At 43.5% G+C, this 20965-nt stretch overlaps 1 protein-coding gene across 6 annotated transcripts in view; it reads right to left on the reverse strand.

Moving 5' to 3' along the window:
• Positions 1-207: 207 nt before the first annotated feature.
• Positions 208-20965, reverse strand: part of TET3 (tet methylcytosine dioxygenase 3) — a 96614-nt gene continuing 75856 nt past the window's right edge. For all 6 annotated transcript variants that reach the window (XM_035121066.3, XM_035121070.3, XM_035121074.3 and 3 more), the window contains 7 exons: positions 20826-20919; positions 19958-20166; positions 18376-18526; positions 17173-17262; positions 15272-15409; positions 13156-13492; positions 208-10715 (listed from right to left, as the gene is read on the reverse strand). In XM_035121066.3, the coding sequence (XP_034976957.3) occupies positions 8884-10715; positions 13156-13492; positions 15272-15409; positions 17173-17262; positions 18376-18526; positions 19958-20166; positions 20826-20919 (2851 nt within the window). In that variant the 3' untranslated portion in view covers positions 208-8883. The remainder of the gene's footprint in view (positions 10716-13155; positions 13493-15271; positions 15410-17172; positions 17263-18375; positions 18527-19957; positions 20167-20825; positions 20920-20965) is intronic.

A 20965-nucleotide genomic window follows, 5' to 3' on the forward strand; every position in this document is an offset into this window, starting at 1 on the left:
AGGACCACGCAGTTAAGTGAGTTTGTCTGCATGGCCAGGGCAGGATTCTGTCCTGCAGGATTCTGTCCTCTGAGGCCCAGGGCATGAGGGGCACAAGGGAGATGGCAATTCAGCCTCATGACTTGCATTACTACTTCAATACCATTTAAATGTAATGTGAGAAGAAATCTTAAGCTTGGATGATGGAGAGGGAAAAAATACACAGAATTTGAGTGCAAAAAATAAATATAAAATTTATTAAAACACCCACAATAGTTTAAAGATATCAGGAATAATACATTTCACAAACCAGTTGGTTGTGTAACATAATAAAATACAAATTAAAAAAAGGAGGGTCCATATTTGCAATTTTTAGGCATCCTAAAAATAAATTTTCAGAGACACTGAAGGGAGAAGTGTGAAAGGGGAAAAAATACAGACAAGAGGGGGAAATTATACAAAATAAAATTATCAGCATAAATTTACCATACTAAGGATATCTACAGTTTAATACACAAGTCCTATTGCCTTGAAACATTGTAAAATCTACCATTTGTCAACCAACCCCAGATAAAACTTCATTTCAAGTAGCCACAGTCACAAATCAACAAAGAAATCTTCAAGTGTGGTCCACAAGGTGGCCTCCACTGGAGGTCTCCTTTACCAAATGTGAATTCAAAGAGACAAGAAATCAAATACATTGAGAAGTTACAGCCTTCGGTTAACTAAACTGAATTAGTCTGCCAAATCCAACCTGTTTCTTTTCCTCATTTCTCTTAAATAAAAAAAATATGTATTTAGAAGTCAGCTTTATACCTTTTTAATTAGTTTTACACGCAAAAAGAAAATAAAAAGCCAGCTGGACAGCAGACATTTTCCAAAGATTGAACAGCAGTGAGTAAACTCTTAACAACAGGTGTCAAAAAAGGAGGGAAAGGATGGCAAACAAAAATCATTTGTAAAATATATCCCTGATATTGGAGCAGAAGACAAAATTGGCCGATTTGCTTTACTATTCTTAGGCAAAAAAGAGAAACAACAATTCACATCTTGACCATGAAATATTCTTAATGCAGGCAAGACTCTTGTTGCATTCCACAGAGAACTGCCTTCATAAGAGAATACAGGAATGTTGCCCTTTGCTAGTTACCATAAGATTTATAATTTGCTGTCTGCAAAAACAAGTCACATACTGTCTATGAAACGGCATGAAGTGGTATAGCTCTAAGAGCAATATGCTGGGGGATCTGTCCAATCTAGTACCAACATTTCATCTTTGCCCCTGGAATCTGTTTCTTTGTCCACCCAGCATTGTTATTTCTGCACTTTTAAAACTACTTAGCGGAGTAATCCAACTGGATGGCATATTTGGAAAAATAATGCACTTTTTGCTGGCGGGGGGGGGGAGGGGTGGTGATGAATAAAGTCAGGATTTTGCTGTTCCCATATCAAAACATCATTGGAAACATTTGCAAATTCTGCAGCAAAAAGAGTTTGAGAACATTCTATTGGGGCAGATTTTTTTAACCAAACGTGCAGAAACTATTATTTGATTACTGATAATATAGCTGCTTAAGATCTTATTTCTAAAAATGCTTTCCCAAGTGGGCCATTCGCTGTTCTGAGGTACTTCAGTAAAATCTACTGTTTACTGAAATGAAAGCACCACTCTCCCATTTCACCTTTTTATTAGTTCTGTACACTGATTCCTCATTATGTTTCATTATTTTGAAAGTGAGAACTTGCCCAAGAATAGAACTACAAAGGCCATACAGTTTATAAGATGTCAAGTACAGTGTTGACGTAATAAAATACACACCTTGTTTCTATTATTTGTATCAATCCCATTAGCTATAACTGAATCACAGGTTGCCACAATACTCTGTTTCTGAGGTATTTTTTGTATGTATTGTGATAACAGTAAGCTTATTATATGATGAAAACCTGGCTTCTATACACATTTAAAACAAGTCTTGTGAACAAAAGGGAGAGAAAAAGTGAAAGACAGAGTGAGAGAGAAAATAAATAGCACCAAAAAGGTATATTGTAAAACTTTCAGACACAACTACTCACAAATAGCAATATACAAAGAAAAAGCCATCATAAGGTAGCAGAATGAAGCTGGCATTTTAGACTAAAGGATAGCAATTCCATGTGTGGGCAGATCCTGGTTCCCTTCTCCACTATGAACCTTCAACAGGTTGGGCCCGTTTTCAATATTAACATCTATAGAATAAACCTGTTTACACTGAGATGCAGATGTGGTCCAAGAGGGATTTTTCCTTGGTTAAGGAATGCAGGACTAAGTCATAACTTTTTGCTGTTAACTATAAAAGCAAGCAAGCAAACTGGAGAAGACACAACTACATTGCTTTATAAATAGCTGCTCTGTCTTGGAGTGACCTCAAAACTTCCAATTCAGCACCCATTGTTTTTGCATAATTACCAATACAGAATGTTATGTATACCTGCACCATGCACACTTGCTAAATTGGCACAAGTGTTATCTCAAAGTAGTTTGTAGTACCTTATTTTCCAGCTGCTTAAGGAAAGCATTTTAAATTTTACTTATTCATAGTTAAACTTCCTTTGAGCTTAATCCCAGAAGCCCTTTTCACTGGTGGTAGTTTTGCCAGCACCTGATTCCATCGAGCAAAGCAGGACTACTTGAATGAGTAAAAAGATAACTCTCAGCATCTGATCCTGAGCTGTGCTGCTCCATTTATATCAGCTAAGGATCTAGCCTTAGGATGTGGATAGTTGTCATTTATACCAAAGTAACCTCTGCTGGATCTACACACATGTAAATGAGCTAAAAATTACCGTATGTAGCTGTAAATTTAAGACTCAGAGCATAGACTATGGAATCTAGCAAAAACAAACCAATCCAAACACCCTTTTTAAAAACAAACCCACCAAGATAGCACCATTTCATCAGAAGATTTCGGTTATTAAAAATTACATCTTTAGCCTACAGTGCAGAGATTGCCTCAGCTGAAGCAGCTCAGGGCTTCTTTGCTCATTTTTCTCTCTCTTTGCCTTTCTATGGGACACAGTTACAACCTATGATAAATAGAAAGAAGGGAGCTCTCTAACTCTACTGATATATTGGGATAACCTTGTGTCTCACTGATGCAGCTCCTCAACCGTCTGCTAACCAGAGACAGCAACACAACATTCCTGTTACACGCACACAAGTTCATAGCAAGTTCACAAGCAATGAGCCTTTTTGTCACCTTCCCAAACTGGACCCCCTGTGTGCAGAATTGTTCCTTTGCCTTCTATACTGTTTGGTCCATGCATTTTTTCTTCATAAATAATTATTTACCATGATCTGCTTGAGCTCTTGATTGACCCAGGAGAGTAAGCACCCCAAAGCAAATATTTTTAAACAGATGACACTCATGGTGGCCCAGTAGCTCAGCAAAACATACAGAGGAAATAAGAACCCACTTAAAGAAGGGACCTTAACCGACCCAAACTTTCTCCCAGAGAAGTTTAAGGGGAGTTTGCTATTAACTTCAGCTGGAGCACCCCTTTTTCAAGATTCCCCCCCAGGGATTATAGTTTTGTTTGTAATTTTAGCACCATCAGCTATTATGATTGAGGGTGAATTGCTGTTAACTTGTTCCAGATCACTACCCCCAAAAAAATGCATTTCAAAGAAATTTCTCACTACCGTCCTACAGACGTTGCTTTGCCTTTGACACATCCGGACAAGGGCTGCAGTCAGGATTCATGATTTCTGAAAAGGCCAACATGATGCTCAAGGCCCTGGTGGTCTTGGCTTCCCGCACCTCATAACAGGATGTTCAGTGGGCATATAGAGATGTACGAGCTAAGGCAGCCTTAGCTTCGTGCTCTCCAAATGTTGCTGAACTCCAGCTCCCATCACCTATGACCATGGAGTGTGCTGGCTGGGGTTGATGGGTCCTTCAAGGGCACCAGACTGGGGAAGGCTGCTCTACGCAACAAACAGCATAATTAAGCTCACAAATGTTGCTCCAGATTGAGGGATAGCTGCCATAATGGCACATCCAACATCCCATGACTGAGAAGTGTCATTATTTTTTAGCACTACCCCATTGGCTTTTGTATGGTCGGGCCAACATGGTGCCCTTAAGACACCTTTTACAAGCACCTTTGTAAATAAATACATACCTGTTTCCATTTGCTTTTCTGAACGACCCTGACCACAACAGGAGCTGTAATTGTCCATGTGTAAGCAAAAAGATGACTGCCGAATATTTTTTTTTCTCTTTCTCTTTCTCTTTTTTAAAGCAGGAGTAGGTAATCATGCAGTTCTATACTTCTCATAAATCTGAGGCATGGTAACTTTTTCCCAACAACTGAGATTCGAGGTAGGTCATATACGTAGTGAGAAACAACCTCAGATTGCACCAAACTTGTATACTAAGTATACTTGTATATACTAAGTACATCAATTTATCCATGATTTTGAGAGTCAGGAGTTTTGCCTTTACTTCTAGCAGCCTTGTTTTAAAGTGTGCATGTGTGGTGCATGAGCACGCATTCACACGCACACACACGGGTTTATATATGTATATATAATGCATGCACTGCGGAAAATGATGGTGGGCATTCACATACTGCTGCTATAGATTTAATACTGCCATTGCCAGAATCAAATAGCAGGTGGATTGCCTCCTATCTGCACCAAGATCAACCAATTATACTGGCAAACACCTGGCAAAATGGGGTTGGAGAGCCAGATTTTTTAAAAAAAACGGGAAAGAAAAGATAAAATCTCAGTCCAAAAGTCTTGGAGAAACCCATCTAAGATGAAGCAAATGAGAATTTTGCCTTAGAGACACAATTTCAATAGGGAACAATTATTCCAGTTTTAATAACCCTGGACTTGCGTCAGTGTGAAGGGAAAGCACCATTTGGTCCTTTGGACTATTTGTGTGAGACAAATAAAGGATTTGCCCTGCCAATTAGTTTTTCTCCTTTTCGCTATTCCTATTGTGAAAAAACAGTGGAAATGGACACAGGCAAATTTGGAATAATTCATGGGTCTTCCTGTGTTGCCACTTTCTGACTCACAAAACAGTTCCTGTTCTTTAAACTTGCCTCTACAAAAACATATTTCCCTCATCCAGAGATCTTAAGGGCACCATTGCTAGGTCAGAAAGTTACAGCTTCAGAGCCACATTATGCCATGATCAGACAGCTCAGAAAAATCCCTAAACGGAAGGTTAACACACAATAGGATTTCAACAGGTCAGATGCACAGCCACATCCCTCCAAACGAAACACCTCCCTTCCCACATATATTACAATTTCTTGCTCTCTAAAGTCATGCAAATGAAGCTTCCAAGGCACCCCTGCAACACCTTTAAAATAGGAAAGTCAAATGAGACGTTAACAAGGAATTACAGAAACAAAAAAGCCAAACTAAAATGTTTTTGGAAAGAGATACAAGTCCAATGCTTTCCCCTAACTACAGCTGGTTAACGGATCCATCCTATATTGGTCAATAGAAAGCAGCCATTGGCCTAAAAAGCCCGAGAAGATGGAATATGTGCTGATTTAACTGAGGGCTGGACCTACATGTTTATGCAGAGACCTCCTGGATTTGGACCACCTCAGACTTCAGATAGCAGATGCCTCAACATTAAATAGAAATAAACAACCCTCCCTGCATGCAGAAATCTAAAATAATAGAGAGAAACCTGTTCCACTTCGTGTAGTTGTTTATGGGGTGAGGGACCACATGAATCTTTAAAGAAATGTGATTTTCCCACCTGAAGCCTGAAGTGGTATAATCTAGGCAGGCCTACTAGTACATGATTTGACAAACATGTAGAATGGCCTTCAGAGCAGCCCCACTGAAATCAGTGACTGATTTACACAAGTGGAGGATCAGGCCTTGCGTGGGACAACATCACTATCATCCTTTGACATTCAGAACATTTCCTATAAATCTGACTTGAAACAATTCTTAACAAGCACGATACGCTCATGGGTATGCATATGAAATCAATTATCATTCATTGATTTTCCCCTTGCAAAAAAAAAATATTTACAGAATACAGTAAAAACAAAAAAGGACGGAAAATCATGTTAAATATTTTGTTTCTATTTACATTTCTCCCGCAATAATCTGTTTTAAAACATACTGCTCTTCAAGTTATTGGGTAATTTTTTTTTCTTTTAAATCTTGGTGAAAGTGCTTTTTTAAAAAAATCTTTCTCTATTTACAGTTTAAAATCAGAACCACATAAAACACTCAGGATGCTGTATAGAGATCCTGGTTTTGTTTTGTTTTTTTCCTGTTCCAGCGCGTGAGGATTGAGACGGTTCCCTAGTAAACAAAATGCTATGTACAGGTTTTAATTTGCAAGCCATTTTTTTTCTCAAAAGGCACCTGTTAAGTGCAGAAGGAGGTGGCCAAGGAATAATCAGTTTCAGATCTCTAACATGTTTGATCTTCTGGCCTTCTGCAGTGTTGAGAAATCACATGCACAGGCTTATCAAAGCCATAGGGGACCTACTCTGCTGAGGGAGTCAGACCTCCCATTTTTTCTACAGAAAGACCCGTAGTATAAGGCAGCAAAATACTCTTGCACCCATTGCCAAAAGAGTTGCCGCCACCCGATCTGAAGATGGCACCCATTTCAGGATGAGGAGACGCTTTGAAGGTACTGCCTCAAGGCTGGAAGGTTCTACCCCCAATTCCAATGGAAGTTCATTGAGATTTTCTGAGCAAATTTAGTGAGAGCACCTAAAGCCCAGCAGGGACTTCATCATTAAACTTAACGTTTTCCCAGTAAAGGATGAAATTCACACAATATGGAAAAGAACCACAGACACAAACTTCCTCTTACACAATACTTCTGTCCTTGAGCCCTGTCCTATTAAGATTTTTTAAAACAACAACAACAACCAACCAACAAACCCTGATATAAGTAAACTTTTTGGTGTAGTTTAAATAGTACAAGGGTTCTGAATTAGAGTGAATTTCATCCTAATTTTGGGAAGATTTCCTATCATCATTTTAGCAACACAATGCTTCTGTCGAGGGGAGGCCTGGCTTCAGAGAGTGTAGCCACTTATGTGAATCAGCTATTCTTAAGACAACTTGCATTACTGATGGGGAAAGGGAGGTTAACCTTAAAAAGTTGTGATTCAAAGTTTTAAAAGCACCAGCTGTCTTGCAGTAATCAGTTATCACATAACATTGATATTTCCTCTTTAAAAAAATGGCACCAGAAAAATAAAATAAAACTTACAATAAGCCAATTTCATTTTTGCATTTGAAAATGTCCACGTGTAAAGGTTGGTGTGTGTGGACATTTTCATTTGGTAAGCATGCACCTTTTGAAAACATAGCACAAAGGAGATCTATTGTGTCCTTTCTTTTCATTGGACTCTGCACCAGAGAATATGCTAAAAAGAGGGTTGCCATGATGGTTTCTTAAAGATACAGGAGCTCAACGCGATATTCTTTTGTTTCCAGGGTGGCTTTTCTTTTACTACTACAGAATAAAAGATTCAAAAGTGAGGCGGGCATCAGTTCGAAATAGTCAGGCCTACAGAAAAATTAAGTATGGTTGGTTACACTGTATGATAAATTTGGCAAGAACCGAAACATTGCTAAGTGCTATTCTGTTAGTCCCACAGAGTGAGAGACATGAAAATTGAAAGTTCACCTCCTGGGCAAACTCAGCGCCTTCCAAATGTTGTTTTATGATGGCTCTCTTCTACTTGCAGTCCTCCTCACCTCCCCTTCCACCTCTTCTCCTCAAATCTATCCTTTTCTCAGTTCCTTCCGTCATGAATTTAACTGGGTTAGATATTTATGCCAAAACAGTTGATGGAGAAAAGTTGAACTAGCTTAATTTTACACAGGCTGCACAGCCACTGCCTCTTGCCTCGGGAAAAGAACTTCATTCAAGAACTTGCCTTTAAATAAAAATGTAACCACATGCAGTGGCAGAAATAATATCTTTATCTTCATTCTTTTCATTTCCACCTCCTCTGAAACTGGTTAAAGTTAGGTCACAAGCTCACAGCAAACCTGACTTTGCAGTGGTTTACACGACATGATTTGTACACAGACAGCAACATGTGCCAGCTGCACTCATGCCAGAGGATTGGGACTCCCCTGAGATGCTCTAGGCAGACTCAGTTGTGTTGAGGATTGAAACAGGCAAATTGGGGCAGCTTTTTACAGCTTTCCCACTGTGTGAATCCATCTATTCTGTTGGGGCCCCCTCCCAAGTTAAGAGAAGTGTCACACAACATTTTATGCTCTGTTCAAAACCAATGAGGTGGAAACTGTTGCCTATTTGTAGTCTCTTGTCTTCTCTACTTAATTCTTCCACCACCTTCCTGGAAGAGATCTACTAAATCTCTAAGAAACCATCACACAGCAAATTATACAATTACTTTAATTGTAAGTCTTGGTTTCTGGGAGGTCTCTAAAGTGAGAATTCTATCCCACTTGGGTGTGATGGGTGGTGCAGATTCTTATTGGCTTAGGAGGGTGCAGCTGAGTTTTAAATTTTGCTTCTGTATCACATAATCCCCTTCAGAGTTGTAATAATTTCTGTTAAAAATCCAATATACACATGTGTATTTTGAATGGAATTAAAAAGGTCTCCTTTGCAAAAGGACACTACAAATTTCTCTTGCCATTATCGTGATGTACAGATTAAAAATGCACAGATATAAATATTTTTAGATTACTGAAAAATGTTAACAGCAATAAGTTTCTTCAGCTCAACTCCCAAGTGCAGATAATATACTGGAAATGTCACACTTGGCCTGGCTTCGTATTTCTCTCCGACACATGAAGGAAAAAGCACCACAAACCAGCACTGCGTTTCAGTGCTGCAGACTTTGAGGTAAAATGGCCCCACGCCAGCTGCGCTCTGTTCAAATCCAGCGACTGTACGGCCCCGTTACCTTGGTGTAGGCGTAAGAGGACACAGTGATAGCTGAGTTTGTTGGGATGGCCAGGGCCTGCCGGGTAGGGACAGTGTCTTTCTTCTCCTTCTGCTGGGGCTCAGTGGCCACGCTGCCTCCCCATTTCCGCTTCTTGCCAAAGGCTTTGATGTCCTGCTGGAGCCCAAGCCTGGCTGCCTCCTCCTGCCTTGCCCGGGCTCTCTCTGCCAGCTGTTTCATCTTTGCTTCCCAGAGGGCAAGTCCATGATTGGGCTGGTTTAAGTTCTTGTGCTGGTAGAAGACCAGGGAGATGCGTGTGGGATGACACCGGTTGGGCTTCTTCAGCGGGGTGGTGGCATGTAGCTCTCGCCTTGCACACTCTATGAGGATGGAGCCGTGGGCCGGAGCCACTGCCACCCCACCAATGTTCTCATCCAGAAAGTTGTGTTCACTGTCTGACCACACCTCCTCTTCATCCTCCTCCTCCTCTTCCTCCTTGATGTTCTTTTCGGGTGTCTCTTCCATGCTGTCATCTAAGCTGAATGAGTCCCATGGCCTTTCTTCCTGGCCAGCACCCAGAGGCATTGTACGACCGTCGGCTTTCAAGGAAGGGAATGGCTTCTCCCCACACACACCTGATGCCACAGAGGGCAATGAGCCAAAGGAAGCCCATGGTCTGCTGGGTAATCCTGTGCCCGGTGTAGGAGTCCTCCTGTCCTCTGCTTTGACAGAACCCCAATGTTCATCTTGAAGTCTGGAGTTTCCCTTGATGGAACCAAAATTCAGCTGCCCCAAGTTCCAGGGCTTCTCCTGAAGGTTTGAATTCACTGAAAAGGCTGAAGAGTTCTCGTTGACTTTGCAAGGGCTCCATGATTTCCCCAGCACATCAGGACCAGGTGGCAAAGGCTGTCCTTCTGTAGGAAACATATTCCACTGTTTCTCCAAGAGGTGGGGCTGTGGTAACCTGGTAGCATTTGAGTGGGAACCAAACAAGCTGGACTTATTCTGTGTGTTTGCATTGAGAACGCCGTCATTGTCGTTGGGTGTAAACATGTTCCAAGGGTTCTCAGCATGACCAGTCCTGTCCGAAGGGGACTCATTTCTGTTGACTTTGTAAGGGCTCCACTGTTGTTCTGGGCCTCCATTCTGAGACGACATGGACAAATCAGATAGGTTCAGATTTGGATTTTGGCCATTAATAGCAGCCGCTCTCTGAAAGGACTCCATGTCCATTGGCTCTTGCTTGATTGTTCGGTGATTGAAGCAGTTTGTGTTTTGTGCAAATGACAGGGCTTCTGCAGGGACAGAGTTACACCTCTGGGGCACAGCCGTGGGCTTGCCTCCATTCCTGCTGGATCTCTCATAGGTGCGCTGGTGGTGATTTTTGTTTCGTACAGTGGGTGGGATTTCATCTAAATGTTCGGAATTCTTGTAACCATGGCTCAAGTTATTTTGCAACATTTGGACATCAGGCTTCTTCTCGTAGCTGGTGCCTGCCCAGGGTGCATTCCTTGTGTCACCGTAATTCAAAAACTGGGAGTGAAACATGTGATTGCTGGAAAATCCATAATACCCAAAGGATGGAAGAGAGTACTTTGAATGCAACCCATTCATGGAAGGCAGGTTAGGCTGTGCATAGTAGGAATGGTATGAGTAAACACTGTTCATGCTGTATGGGTCAGAGGGCCTGCAGTTCCCCAGCACCGAGTAGCTTTCCACGACAGCGTTCCCATTGTACTTGAAATTGTTGTAGTGGTTCTGAGGTTCCACTTTGATGGAAGGTTTGGCTGACCGCTGGGAATGTCCACTTTTCAAAGCCATATCTGCAGATGCAAAACAAGAACCAATGTTAATTTGCAGAAACAGGATTGCTTCTTTGCCACAAGACCTTGAAGATCTGGGCCACTCTTCTGGTTAGCGTTCTGTTTACACTAGCAGACTTTCTGTCCCTTGCCTTGGTGCGTAAGAACACCACTTAGGAGGGGGGAACTTAACCAAGTAGCTACATGCACATTGTGATAGTCTGCACTATCCTCCTAAGTGGCAAAATTTGACCACCTTCAGGAAAACTGAGAAATCCTCTCTCTTTGTGCACTTGACTTGTGCATGGCCTTTGCATGGTGTGACTGCACTGCCTAAGACACATCACCAGTGTTGCATCATGGATATATCTCTGCCCCCAAAGACAGGATGTGGGTGAGGGAATCTCAAATCATCCTGCAAAGCACATTCCAACCACATTTATTTTCCTTTGCAAAATCCTCCTGACAAATCCTGTGATGGTGGCAGCAGTGCTACAATCCAGTCCCCACCACACAAACAAAGGAAGCATAAGTTGTCATGCTCCAGAATTTTCATGGAGCATGCCATTCGCTTCTTGCCCTGGGGCTTCTCACAGCACTGAAGATAAGGTTTCTCAATAGGATTTCTGCCACCCAAACCAACAGTGGTCATTCACACCATAATTAATTAGCAATGCTGATAATTTCAAAACTAAGACAGCCTAAGAGGCTTATACCTCAAACCTGGAAGGTTTATTACATCTATTACATAATTACATAATTACCTTACTCTCCTGGCTACATTCAGACATATTTCATATAGTCATCAATTTCACATGGTTACCAACTTGGACATCTGGATGGCTTGTATTAACTTATATGCCTCATTTTAAGATTTGTGTGCTGATGGTAACTGTATCTACAATGTGAAAGGATGATGGTCTACTATTATTGGTATTATTAGTATATTATGATGATTATGCTGATTTTTTGTTTCCCCCCTTCTTTAATTTAATTTTTTTCTTTCTTTGCTGAATTTGCAAATATCACCATCATCATCATCATCATCATCATCATCATCATCCTAGGTTCCATGAAATCCTCTGCTTTCCTGGCAACTTTAGAGCAGCGTTTCTCAACCAGTGTTCCGCGGCACACTACTGTGTCGCGAAACACTGGCTGGTGTGCCGCGACGAGAAGGGCGATTTGCACTGTCACGTCGCTGACCCGGCCTCGCGTCGTGACCCGGCCGGCTTCCTTTCCGGCGGGTCAGTGTTGTGTATTGGCGGCCGCCAGGCACGTGACAATGCAAATCGCCCTCCTGGGGAGGAGGAGGCAGGCGGGGAAGGCTGCGCAGGGCTTCCCTTCGCCGGGCCAGAGCGGCGGCGGCTGCCTGGGGCGGCTGGGAGGGAGGCGGCGGCAGCTGCGCGCCCGTGTCTGCCCACCTGGGGTCTGTCCCCGCTCGCTCCGCAGGCTCTGCGCCTGGTGGGTCCGCCTGGCTACCGCGCAGCAGTTCTTCAGCGGCATGCTTTACCGGTACGTCTCCCCTCCAAACTAAACTAAATATAGGGCGGCACAGAGTTGGTGTGCCGCGGGATTTTTTTTCATAGAAAAGTGTGCCGTGGCCCAAAAAAGGTTGAGAAACACTGCTTTAGAGATCCATCAACAAAGTCATTGTGGTATAGTGGCTAGAGTATTAGACTGGGAGACCCAAGTTCAAAAACCCACTCAACCTAGAGGAAGCCTCGAGCTAGTCACTATCTCTCAGCCTAACCTTCCTTACAAGGTTTTCTCTTATGAGGAGAGAACCATGAATGCTTGACCTGAACTGCTTGGAGGAAGTATGGAATTGAAAAGAAATTTACAAATGAAAATAGTAATTGAGGAGAGCAACCTTCCAGGAATGACTCATCTACCATTACCAGCCTTCCTCTAAGTTGTGCAGAAAGTGTTTGTTTGTCATGCTCTTGAGCAGTGCTTTCCAATTGGCGGTGCCTTCAGAGTAAGTTGGGTAGCATGCAACTAACTCGAAAAATATTGTTCTAAAGTAGCATTCCCAGACCTGATGCCCTTTGGATGTTTTGGACTACAACTCCAATCAACTCCAGCCAGCACAGCCATGCCAATAAGGCAGTGCTGGCTAGGGCTGATGGGAGTTGTAGTCCAAAATGTCTGGAGGGTCCCAAGCTGGAAAAAGCTGATAGAGAGTACACAGGTTGCACAGGAAAATGGTGAGGCCCAAATGGCCTAGCTAATAATCTGATTGCCACCCAAGAATATGTCCCGGAATCCTTTGCTTGTGCCTAGCAGTGCCTCAACAGAGACATTGATTAATAAAGCATTCCCAAAAGGCAGAAACTTTGAAAACTATTGATCAGACTGCATCCCAACAGCAGCTGTGTAAGAAACCTAACCAGATTAGCACATCAAAAGCACAAGACAAGTGGCCTTCTCAGCTTCCAACCCCTGTTGCCGGCCTCACCTGCATCCTGCTGAAGTGGTGGCATCTCAAAAACCTCCTGCTTGATTTTCTCAGGTGTAATCAGCTTCTCCTTCTGCATTTTCTTTTTCTCAGCAGCTGCCTTCCTGGCTTCCAGCTGCCTCTGCCTGCAAGACTTGGCTGGCTCAGGAAGCTTCCTCACCTCTCTGGGGAAGCAGGTGAGAACCTGGATTGCCCCCGTGCCCATCTTTGCAGCTTGATTCTCCTCGCTGCCAAACTCATCGGTGGGGGACATTTTATACAGTGGAAGGACATGCAGCTGTTCATCCTCAGGGATCCTCCCAGTGGTACGATTGTCTTCTTTTGTCAAGGTACACACCTAAAGAAGTGGGCAGACAACACACAGGGAGTCCCAGTTAGCTAATTCAATGGGGACACACAAAAGGGCAAGGCCAGAGTCTAAAAAGTGACTTCAGGCATGCCTAGAAGCTTGAGAATTTCAAGATGGCATATCTATTGAGAGCTGGTTGAACAAATACTTTCACTTTACCTGAGCCAATTAATCACGGGTTATATATTTAGGTCAAACTGATGTGATGAGATAGAGCTGTGGATAGTGTAGTAGGAATTTATAATATATGCCATGATAGGCAGGCTACATCTATATAAAAAAATGTAGGCATTGCGTGCGCGGATGTCCCAGCCTTTCACCGTAACCGCTGAACCGAATTGGCCACAACATACCTTGCCCATCAGGGAGGGATCTAGCATTAAAAATTATCAAAAAACCACACCTAAAATAATGATTAAACACAAAAAAGTGGCGCCCCTATTACACGTCACCAGCAGAACCGCTGAAGACTCCAGCAGCATCCAATAGCAAGGCTGATCGCACGCTGCTGCCTGCAAAGCCTCTCCGACAATGGCACACACCTCCCGAGGCGACAACTTACAGTCGTCACCTCAAACGCCTGTTCGCCATTTTAAGCTGCCGCCTGAAACTGCCACCTCCAACGTCGCGCCGCCATCTGCTGCCTCCCGCCACTGGTGCCTCACGTTGCAGCTCACAAACTCCACCTTCCCCACCCCACCCCCAAAAAATCTACATATAAGCATCTGGGGACTTCTAATTCAGTGTATCTGAAGAAGTGTGCATGCACACGAAATCTCATACCAAAATAAAAACTTAGTTGGTCTTAAAGGTGCAGCTGGTATTTAGAGAAGCATTGCTGCCTCCAACTGCAGAGCCATCATGTACTGTGGCCATCAAGAACCTTCTCCTCCATGAATCTTCCAACCAGCAAACATGACATGGATCACAGAGTCATTCATCCATCCTCATTCAGCCATCCTATTTCATTTCCTTAACGTGCCCTTCTCCAACCTGGTGCCCACCAGATGCTGCTGGACTACAACTCCCATCAGCTCCAACCAGCAGAGTTGTAGCCAGACAACTGGAGGACACCAGGTTGGCAAAGGTTATCTTAAGGCCATGTAGTCCTTTAATTTGGGTCTCCTCTCCCTGAGCTGTGTTTCAGTTTCTGCTTCACTTTCACACAATAAAGGCAAAGTATCTTTGCTTAGCCAACAAGCCCCCTACTCTTCCTTCCACAACTGTAGTGACACCTTAAAGTTGATTACGTAAGAAAGTTTCCATGGATTAGAGTTCATTTAGTCAAAAGTCAGACGCATCTTAAGTTGGCTGATAGAAGCAGTAGTCCAAAACATTTGGAAAGTTCCATGTTGGTGAAGAATGGCTTACAAGAATCTTTGCTGCAACAGACTAAGACAGCCACCCCTGTGGAATTTTCCAGAGAGAAATGTGAGAGAGAGAGAAATGCGAGAGAGAGAGAGAGAGAGAGAGAGAGAGAGAGAGAGAGAGAGAGAGAGAGAGAGAGAGAGAGATGTAGTGGTTAGAATGTTAGACTAGGATCTGGGAGAGAGAGATCAGGGTTCAAACCTCCAGCCGGCCATGAAGTTCACCTGGTGACCTTGTGCCACTCACTGCCTCTCAGCCTAACCTGCCTCACAGGATAAAAATGGGAGGGGGGGGAGAGAATCATGTATGCCACCTTGAGCTCCTTGTAGAAAATGAATGCAATTATTGTATCATTTATGCAATGAATAAATAATAAAATTAGCAATGATGCTTCCTTACCACAGTACACCCATTATAAAGGTTATGCTGATCTTTGTGAGCGTGAGCACAGAAGTCCATGCAGGCTGTCACACCAGAGAAGGGCCTCCCCTCTTTCAGTCCAAGCCGGCAGTCTATTGCTATATCCTCATTTGTAACCTGATGAGAAAAGACAGCAACAACTTAAATTACAGCAGTACCTTGGGAAAGATGTATGGTTTTTTTTTGTTTATTATATTAATATGTAACTTTTATAACCTGTTGTTATTTATTTATTTATTATTATTATTAGGTAGCACAAAGCATGAAGTTGAACAAAACAAGAAAAACTCACCTAATTTCCCTAACCCTCCCTCTCCCCACAGAACACAGTCAGGAGTAGAATAAAAATAAGACGATACTGAAGTCACCCTGGAGTTGACATCAGATGGAGTTTAATTATTTTGTAACAATTGTCTTTTATACATTTTTAGATTTGTGTATTTTATCTGTGTCATTTTAATTTGTGTAAGCCACCTGGGAGAAAGCGGGCTATAAATAAATGTAAATGTAACAGCAGCAGCAGCAGCAACTCAAATGTCTTACATTAAAACAAAATAAAAAACAAGTAAAAACACAGCAACACAAATAAATGCTAAAAACATAGCTTTAGATAGGGGGAGGAGGCAGTACAGCTCCCGCACCACTAGAAGAGACCAAAAGGCTGGAGAAAGGTAAAAGTCCCTGCCTGAAATCTAAAAGAGGGCAAAAGCATGCTTCTCTTGGGACAGCTTTCCACAAGCTGGGAGAGGGGGGCATTTGTTAGAGCTGTAAAGGGACAAAGAGCTAAAATCTGAGGGCCAAGACAAAAGCAACAGCCACACTTTCAATGGACTCCTTCAGTCTTTCTCAACCTGGTGCTGTCCAGACATTTTGGACTCCAACTCCCACCAGCCCCAGCCACCAGAGCCACCCTCCCATCTGCCCTGGAATCCAACATTATGCTGCCTCGAGCTGATGGGACTTGCAGTCCAAGACTGGACTCTCCTTGAAAACAAGGCTGCACTGCAGTGGGTTGGACTAGATGGCCATTTGGGTCCCTTCCAACTCTAGAATTTTATGATTACACAAAGACCTGACCCTTCATTTACCTAGCCCCACCTCAGGCTCCATCTTTTGTTTGCTCAATATTTTTATACTGCCTTCTCCTAGTGCCAATCTGGTTCTCTCCAGATGTTGCTGGGACTCCAGCTTCCGTCAGCCCCAGGCAGTGCTGGCCAATGTTTTGGGAGATGAGTTGTGGTCCAACAACATCTTGAAGATAGCAGACTGGGCAAAGACTGCTGTAAATCAATCAAACCAGTATACAACGAATCAGAGCATTTCCTGCAACAGACCTTGGCAACAGCCTCATAGACAGGATAGGTCAATGGTTCTTAAAGGCTGTGGCACACCAGCAGGAGAGGATGGCAAGCGTGGTGGGAAGATTTGAGGATAACCAAAGAAACATTTAAACATTTCAGTATACCTAGTATAGTATCATTTATTTATTGCAGGATATGGATAGCTATCTTTTCAACATGAGAGCAAGAGCCATCAAGTGATGCTGCAAGCTCACACCTCTCACTGTGGGGTACATACAGTATGAAAGAGGTGCTTTATAATAATATTTTGGAATGAGTTGTGTTCTTATGTAGCTGCATTGTTTTATACTTTCTGGGTGTCCCATGAGTGAGCATATAAAGTAGATGTATTCAATGTTACCAGTCAAGCACTGCTAAAAGCTGGTCCCCACCCCACCCCTGGTCAAAAATTCAGTGTGGCACAAGCAAATTTTGTTCTGAAATATGGCCCAGAGAAAAAAGTTTGAGAACCACTGTGATCCATACTTAAATCAGCAACACAATAATAACAAGAGCTGTACAGTGGGCCATTCCAGGTACCTGATTTTTGTAGGCCTGGGGTGCCAGCCTACTATAAAGTGGGGCGACTTCTGTGGCCAGGTCCTGGAAGCTTCTTCTGAGAACTTCTTCCTGCAATGAGAGATTGGGAGAGTCAGCGTTGCTCATTGCTGAGTCAGACTACCTAGTTCAATCTTGCCTCCTGTGCCCAGCAGCCAACAGCATCTTCCTGAGGACCAGAGTCATTTCCTACCTTGCTGTCAGCACCTGTGATCCTTTTTCATGGGAGATGCCAGAGATTCATTCAGGCTGGGACTTTCTGCACACAAAGCAGGGACTTTTCTACAGGAAGACTTTTCTATAGCCTCTAACCCCTTCACCTTTTTAAAATGCATCCATAGTAAAGCGTTTCAAATGAGCTGCATCAAAAACTACTGCCGGCAAGGACATTTCCAAAACAAGGGAGTTTCACCAAGACCCAATCCTTTCTACCAAATATTAAAAGCTAGCACAGGCATCCCCAAACTGCGGCCCTCCAGATGTTTTGGCCTACAACTCCCATGATCCCTAGCTAACAGGACCAGTGGTCAGGGATGATGGGAATTGTAGTCCGAAACATCTGGAGGGCCAAAGTTTGGGGATGCCTGAGCTAGCACCATAGAGTTGTAGCCAAATGCCAGTCCTACTCACAGTAGACCCACCAACGTTAATGGGCATGACAAGCTTAGGTTCATTCCTTTCAATTGTTCTACTCTGAGCAGAACTTAGTTGGATGCAATCCATAGTGATCAATAACCTATATTATTTCTAAGAACTGTGAACGCGTTTCAAATGAGGAAGCAAGAAATTCATTCTGGAGTAATCAGTACAATGGCTATGGCTGCAATTCGTGAAGCAGTTTCCCTATTAGTGCCGCCACCAGCCCCCCTCCTTCAGTTCTTAAATATTTTTGCCATTAGGACAAATTCCAAAACTTTTTCCATCCACTTATTTTTGGTATGGTTTGTAGAGGCTACTTTCCAGCCCTTTCACGTTTACAAGGAGGAAGCAACGACTTGCTTGACCAAATGCAAGTAGGTATTTGGTCAGCATACTTTGGGGGAAGTCTCGCGTAAACTTTGCCAGAGTCCCATGTCATTGCTCTTCCCTTTTAAGAGATGCTGGTGAACCCTGGATCCCTAATCCCCCTTGAAAAATGAACAAGCAAAACAAAGGGAGGTGGGGGGGGGTTGGTGTCTCACGAACCTCTTTGGGGTTGTCTCCATGAAGTCTGAATTTCCTGGGCGTTTTGCTTCGAGCATATTTGCACCCGTTGAAATACATGCTCCAAGAGCAGCCGAAGGAGAAAGAGGCACCACAGGTGTTGGGGTCCTTGCCTTGACATGCACAGGTCCGGCTGCAATGAATACAAAGGAAGGCATTTCAGATGCTGTCCACAGCAGCCAAATGGAGCTACTGGCCTGTGCTCTTCTCATTCCCAACCCACTAAATCTAAAGGTGTCAACCACAAATGAGTTGGGAGGGCCAAATCCCCCCATCAGGAGATGCCCATCACGGGAGCACAACCATAAACCAACACTTGACCTCTAAAAAGGATTGACTTATAAAGCAGTTAAAAGGATTTCCTTTCCTTTCTGAAAATGTGGGAGGTACAGTCAGGGGGAAAAGTTTTTGATCCCCTGCTATATTTGCCCGTTTGCCCCGACAAAGAAATGACCAGTCCATAATTTTAATGGTAGGTTTATTGTAGCTGTGAGAGACAGAATAACAACAAGAATCATTTCTTCGTCAGAGGGCAAACGGGCAAATTTAGCAGGGGATCAAATAATTTCCCCCCTCACTGTATGGGTTGTGCTCATATTAATGTGATGTGAACTTTATTCCCAAGATTAACTCTTAATGTGCTTGTAACGTAGTGTGTTAACTGTTATGTATGCATGTCTTATCGGTGGCTAATATGTTGCAATATTTTAATGAGCTTAAATCTTATGGTCTTTTCTCTAGATAAGTATTCATAATCATGGGAGCTTTCTAACACATTGCTACAATTTATCGTGTACAGGTAACTCACAACTTATATGCAGTTAACATGTGCGGTTTCAACTTTACCTGGCTGAAGGCTGGCTGGCTGAAACTGCACAAATTGAATGCACAGAATGCAGAGAGCTTTAAAGCTATTTTTGCACAGGGTATTCCCCAGCACAGAAAGAGCTTTTAAGCTCTCTATCTTGCTTACTGGACTCTAGGAGGCCCTCGTGTGGGCTCTGGGAGGCTCTCATGATGTCTCACACATCCCTACAAGAGCCTCATGGAGCTGGTAAATGAGGCGAAGAACTTAAAAAATTTAAAAAAACTTTGCCTTGTTTGGGAGGGCTAAGACCCATTTGGCACAGCAGCTCCAGAAGGTAAAAGTGCTCTGGTGGGGATGGTTCCAACAGTGTAGTTCTAGTATTTTTTGTCTCATGTCAAGATTGTTGTTTTTTAAAAAGGATTGCTAATTCCCGTTATCACTGAATCTGAAGCAGGAAGGAGCTGAAAATGTTGGCCTGGAGGGGACAAGTTTGATATGGACCCAAGGATATTCTATTTGGCCCCTAATCAATGGTAGTCAGGGGTGAGAAGGAAGGAGGGAAAGCAGGAGAAACTTGTTAGTTTTTGAGGTAAAATGTTCACCTCTTCAGAAGCAGAAATCAGGAGTCAATAAAGGACCCGCCTCTCCCCAGTCCAAGGAACCTTTCAGTAAATCAATTCCATAGATCTCTGAGAAAATGCTGTGTCCCACCAGCCTCTTGTCTCCAGCAGCCTGGCCAGGGCTAAAGGAACTTACTCGTCGTTCAGCCCACATCGCCGAGTGGTGGGGTTTCCATATTTCGTGAGCGTTTCAGTGAGCTCTTGGTACAGGGTGTCCCCCAGGGCACGAGGGATCCCCTCCCAGGCCAGAATCAAGATAATGATGACAGCATTCTGGCAGTGATGACCAGCACGGTGTCGCACCAAGCACAAGAGCTTCTCCTCTAAGTTGTCCCTCCTGATGACCTGGGGAACAGGAGAGGATATTGCTTGGTTAAGGAAAATACAGCCTCCAACCTCACCCTGCCATCCTCCCCCAAAGAGGCCAGAGTAGTGCTGCCCAGCCTCCTGGGCAGAACTGCCCAAAGAGAAGTCAACATTAATGGGGCAAAGTGACACAATGTAGACTTATTTTCCATACAAATGTAGGAACTGCAGTTGCTGCTGACTGCCCTGGCATGGCAGTGCTGCACTTCTGTTGGCTGATGACAGTCTCCACACCCATGCCTGAACCTAAGAGCCACCTGACTGCTGGATCAGACCACCAAAAGCCCACTCAGTCCAACATCTTGTTTCCCATGATGGCCAGCCTGATCCCTCTGGGAAGACCATAAGTGGGCTGTAGAAGCCTTCCTCCATTGGTATGCCCAAGCAACTGGAGTGAAGTGGCATCCTAAGTGAGAGCTCTTACCCCGCTCCTCCTCCTCCCGCTCCTCCTCCTCCTCCTCCTCCTCCTCATCCACTATGAACTGGTATCTTCCTTCCGCTATTCCTGCCATGAGAGTTGTTGAGGGTCTTTTTGGCAGAATTTGATAACATTCTTGTGTGACTGCATAGAAACTGCTCTTCAGCCAGGTTTCTGGGATAAATGCTAAATGCCAGGGGAAAGGAGGGCAGCCACTTACCCACTTCGCAATGGGGCAGCCGCGGGAGCTCTTTCCTTCCTTCCCTGTGTAGATCACTTTTTCAATTCTGATGGCTTTTCCCTTCTCACCATACCTGGTTGGAAAAGTCACAACATTAGGAAGACAAACAGGGCGAATGA

The sequence above is a fragment of the Zootoca vivipara genome, chromosome 6 (assembly GCF_965207765.1).
Source record: "Zootoca vivipara chromosome 6, rZooViv2.hap1.1, whole genome shotgun sequence".
Taxonomy (NCBI): domain Eukaryota; kingdom Metazoa; phylum Chordata; class Lepidosauria; order Squamata; family Lacertidae; genus Zootoca; species Zootoca vivipara.